Source organism: Arachis ipaensis, chromosome B04 (assembly GCF_000816755.2).
Source record: "Arachis ipaensis cultivar K30076 chromosome B04, Araip1.1, whole genome shotgun sequence".
Lineage (NCBI taxonomy): Eukaryota > Viridiplantae > Streptophyta > Magnoliopsida > Fabales > Fabaceae > Arachis > Arachis ipaensis.
In genome coordinates, this window is record NC_029788.2 from 115,335,126 (window position 1) to 115,340,501 (window position 5,376).

General features: G+C 41.3%; 2 protein-coding genes across 2 annotated transcripts in view; both read left to right on the forward strand.

Annotated features, from left to right (window-relative positions):
- The window catches only part of LOC110271581, a 2,679-nt gene extending 2,648 nt beyond the window's left edge, over window positions 1–31 (forward strand). The window contains exon 3 of the mRNA XM_021122568.1: window positions 11–31. Coding sequence (XP_020978227.1) covers window positions 11–31 — 21 coding nt within the window. The remainder of the gene's footprint in view (window positions 1–10) is intronic.
- Window positions 1,222–1,830, forward strand: LOC107637028 (the record flags this gene model as incomplete). Its single annotated transcript, XM_016340483.1, has 1 exon — window positions 1,222–1,830. A coding segment is annotated over exon 1 (609 nt), but the record flags the coding sequence as incomplete, so codon positions are not given.

Below are 5,376 nucleotides of genomic sequence, written 5' to 3' on the forward strand. Positions count from 1 at the left end.
AATGTTGTAGCATACGCCTCACGGCAGTTAAGGCCGCATGAGATGAACTACCCGACACATGATTTAGAATTTGCTGCTGTTGTGTTTGCTTTAAAGATTTGGAGGCACTATCTCTATGGTGTTAAGTTTCATATTTTCTCAGACCATAAGAGTTTGAAGTATCTTTTTGAGCAGAAAGAATTGAATATGCGTCAGAGGAGATGGATGGAACTTCTGAAAGATTATGATTTTGAATTAAATTATCATCCAGGAAAAGCGAACGTTGTGGCGGACGCTTTGAGTCGGAAGTCTTTATATGCAGCTTGGATGATGCTACGGGAGGAAGAGTTACTGAAGGCATTCCAAGGTTTGAATTTGGGAGTTAGAGAAGAATCTGGAATCCTGTGTTTGAGTCAGTTGCAAATTTCAAGTGATTTTAAATCAGAACTTCTGAGGGCTCATCGAGACAGTGAAGCGTTACGTAAGGTATTACCAGCAGTCGAACAGGGGAAACAGTGGAGAGTGTCAGAAGCTCAGGATGGTTTATGGAGGTTCAAGAACCGGATTATTGTGCCAGATATTGGAGACATACGACAGAGAATCTTAAAGGAAGCTCATAAGAGCGGGTTTTCAATCCACCCAGGGAGCACTAAAATGTATCAGGATCTGAAAGCGATGTTCTGGTGGCCAGGCATGAAGAATGATGTGGCATTGTATGTATCTAAATGTTTAACGTGTCAGAAGGTTAAGATTGAGCATCAGAGACCATTAGGGACCCTTCAGCCTTTGGAGATTCCACAATGGAAATGGGAGAGTATCGCAATGGATTTTGTGATAGGTTTGCCTAGAACCCGATCTGGTTGTGACGCTATTTGGGTGGTTGTGGATCGACTGACAAAATCAGCTCACTTTCTTCCTATTTGAATAAGTTGCACAATGGAGGAATTGGCTCGAATGTATATTAAAGAGATTGTCAGGTTGCATGGCGTGCCTTCTACCATTATATCTGATAGGGATCCTCGTTTCACATCAAGGTTCTGGGGAGCTTTTCAGCGTGCATTCGGGACTCAGTTAAGTTTGAGTACTGCATATCACCCTCAGACAGATGGTCAGTCAGAGAGAACTATTCAGACCTTGGAGGATATGCTAAGGGCTTGTGTTTTGGACCAGCCGGCGAGCTGGGATCGATATATGCCATTAGTGGAATTTGCTTATAATAATAGCTACCATGCGAGCATCGGAATGGCTCCATATGAAGCTCTATATGGCAGAAAATGTCAGTCTCTGTTGTGTTGGTATGAAACTGGAGAAAGGAGTTTATTAGGGCCTGAAATGATAGCTGAAACGACTGAGCAGATAAAGAAGATTCGTAGTCGAATGCTTATAGCCCAAAGCCGCCAGAAGAGCTGTGCTGATCAGAGGCGAAAGCCTTTGGAATTCGAAGAGGGAGAACATGTCTTTCTGAGAGTTACACCAACCACTGGCGTGGGAAGAGCTATTAAGACCAAGAAACTGAATCCCCGTTATATTGGACCGTTTGAGATTCTGAAGAGAATTGGACCAGTGGCTTATAGAATTGCCTTACCGCCGTACCTTTCGAATTTGCACGATGTATTTCATGTATCACAGCTTCGAAAGTATACCCCTGATGCAAGTCATGTTCTAGAACCAGAACCAATTCAAGTAAGAGAAGATCTAACACTTCCAGTAATTCCAGTGAGAATTGATGATACTAATATTAAACGATTACGCGGAAAGGAAGTATCATTGGTAAAAGTAGCTTGGAGTCGAGCTGGTATCGAGGAACATACATGGGAACTCGAATCAGATATGCGAAAGAACTACCCACATCTCTTTTCAGGTAACTAGATTTGAATTTTGAGGGCAATATTCTTTATTAGGTGGGTAGGATGTAAACCCCGGTTAAATTAGTAGATAATTAGTCAATAAATTAATTTTTAATAAGGAATATTAGAAACACGAATATTATATCAAATTAGGATAGAGCTCATCGAAACAAGAATTTTGACACTAATTTCAAAGAAATCGGTCCAAGATTGGACCGAACGGGCCGAACCGATTGAACCGGGCCCAAACCGGGCTGTGGGCCCAATTAGTCCAACAATTAAAAAGAGCCACGGGCTCTTGTTTCTCTTCATTTCCCTCAACGACGCTCCTCCCAGGGAAGAGAAGAAGAGAGATTCGTTTACGGTGAATTCCATTTCCCGTAACTTTCCCGTTTGAGCTCCAATCGCCGCACCGTTTGCTGCCACGCGTTCACCGCGTTGAGCTCTATATTTCTACCGGAACAATTTCATAGGTAACTTGCTATTTCACTTCAGCCTTTCATTTCCCCAATTTTCGAGTTTGTTAAATTTCTTTGATTTTTGATGTTTTAGGATCTAATTAGCTTGAGAGAAACATTCACTCTTGCTTATGTGAAGCTTGGGTAAGGTGAGGATACGATAATTCTATTTTATTTTCATTGAATTTGAGCTTTGAGTATTAAATTGGATGTATATGTGTTATCAGTACTTGTAACCTTCTTGTGCTTGCCTTTGTCTGTTTAGTTGTCTGTGAAAATGCATGATGGAGTCGGAGGTATGGAGGAATGGCAATATAGGACTTAGATTTAAGGTTAAGTTAAGTTAGGATTAAATATTTTTAGGAAACCACCTTTTATGGCTTCTGTTTAATACTTTAAGCTCTACAATCTGAGTGTCGGCGTTCTAGAATTGCCTCTGGCATTCCCAGGACCTTATATATTATGTGTGTGGCACCTTTACCATACTGAGAACCTTCGGTTCTCATTCCATACTATGTTGTTGATTTTCAGATGCAGGCCGGGAGCCATCTCGTTAGTCGTCTGGACTTTTAAAGCGGAGGGGTTACTGGATAGTGTTGTTGTATAGTTTTGCTGTACAGTGATGTATATATATGTACTTAGCTTTCTCTCCGCATAACCTGTCCTTTTTGATCCTCTTAGAGGTTTATGGAGAGGCAGGATTGTGTGTATGTACTTTTGGGTTTTGGATATGTATGTATATATGTGTAAATATTCTCCGGCCAGTCTTGACTTCGCAGGCTGAGTTAGGAGCTTGTTATTTTGTATCTTTGGCACTCTATTCCTACTTTTGTTATCTTATGTTTGACAGTTACGGTTTTCTTAGCGTGCAAGTTAACTCGTTCCTTGAGCGTTGCGCTTTTATCTCGCGATTTTTTATTTTCCCTATTCTTCAAGGCTCCTAGCATATTATAACTATTCTGCTATTATATGTACTCATTTTATTTTAGAGGCCGTAATACCACATCACCTCTGTTTTACGACTTAAGCGTAAAGCTTTGTGTGGTAGGGTGTTACAGTTGTTCAATGCTATCATCGCTTCGACCAAGACTTCATGAATTCCCATCTTCAGCCTCTAAACACAACGCAACCTCCATCCTTTGCTTTCCACAACAATCCCAACCCAAGAACCACTCAGCAGCACCAATAACCCCAAAATGCACCATAACCTGCCTCCCCAAATCTTCAAGCACTCCTCACTATCCCCTCAGCAATACCAGACACAGCATGGTATCCTGATTTGGGAGCTTCTCACCACATCACCTATGACTCAAGGAACCTAGCCACAGGAACCAGTTATGATGGCACAGAACAGGTATTCGGAGGTAATGATCAAGGTATGAAAATTAAGCATATTGGAAGTACTTTAATGCATGCATCATTATCAAACAAACCTTTACAGCTACAAAATCTACTCCATGTCCCTACCATATCAAAAAATCTAATAAGTGTAGCCAAGTTTGCATTAGACAACTTTGTTTATTTTAAATTCTGGCCTTACTTGTGCAATGTGAAATGCCAGATATCCAAGAAAGTCCTCCTACAAGGACTGCTTAAGGATGGACTGTACAGGTTTGAGGGAGTTCAAATTGTTCCAAGAACTCCCAATCTCAATAATCACAGCATAACCAATTCAACCTACTACAACACAAGTACCAATCTCAATTCACCCTCATCCCACACTCCACAACCCATATCAACACAGCCCATATCAGCACACACCAAACCACATAAATTCCCTACTGATATCTCAAATAAAGCCATAATCCTCCCTGCCACCAACCCCTCCAAAACACATGCAACCACTACCCTCCCTATCAACAACCTTCCCACAACACTGCCCCCTGTTAACACCCTTAACCCACCCTCACAAATCACTCCAAAAACCACAGCATAAACCCAAATTACAACCCCCATCACCAACACAACCCCTCAGCTAATGTCACAACACCAACCCTCACACAACAAGCAATCAAGTACTCACAGTATATCTCAGCAGTCACAACAGCAAGTCCAATCTATTAATGTCCTACTTTCTAATAGTACAGTGCCAGATAGAAATACAAATATACCAAGTGCACTACTAGCCTGTAAAGACATAAGCCCTACTGCACAACTGTGGCATAGAAAATTAGGCCACCTGTCTGAAAAGGTCACTTCTATTGTAATAAAACAGTGCAATGTAATTGACAATGTTACAATCAATAAAATGAGTCTTGAACCATCATTATGTCATGCTTGTTATATCAGTAAAATACATCAATTACATCATCCTGACTCATACACCAGCTATGCACCCTTAGATCTAATTTTCTCTGACCTCTGGGGTTCTGCTCCTGTGTACAGTAGAAATGGTTGCAGGTACTACATATGTTTCATTGATGCCAGTACAAGACACTCCAGCATCTTCCTGCTACAAACAAAAGGACAAGCCTTTATTGCTTTTCAAAAACACAAAGCATCAATTGAACTCAAAACTAGTTTGAAAATTAAAGCATTGCAAACTGACAATGGAAAAGAATATCTGTCTGCAGCATTTACCCAATTTCTTGAAACCAATGGCATCCAACAAAGTCTTACCTGCCCCTACTCTCACCAGCAAAATGGAAAAGTAGAAAGAAAACACAGACACATAACAGAAACCACCCTGACCCTCTTAGCCCAAGCAACCCATCCCTTAACCTTTTGGGAAGAAGCAGTCCTCTCAGCAACCTATCTAATCAACCTACTCCCAAATCCCAAACTAAACAATATCTCCCCCCATGAAGCCCTAACTAACACCAAACCTAATTACTCCTTCCTCAAGCCTTTTGGCTGCACATGCTATCCCTGCCTCAGGCCATACAACCAAACCAAGTTCAGCCACCGATCACAGAAATGCATCTTCATTGGCTATGCTGCAAATCACAAAGGATACATTTGTCTTTCTTCGAATGGAAAAAAGTTCACATCCAGAGATGTCATTTTCAATGAATTTGAGTTCCCCTACAATGAACTATTCCCTCCCCAAACCACTACCACCCCACCAACCCAAACCTCCCCTCCACTCTACC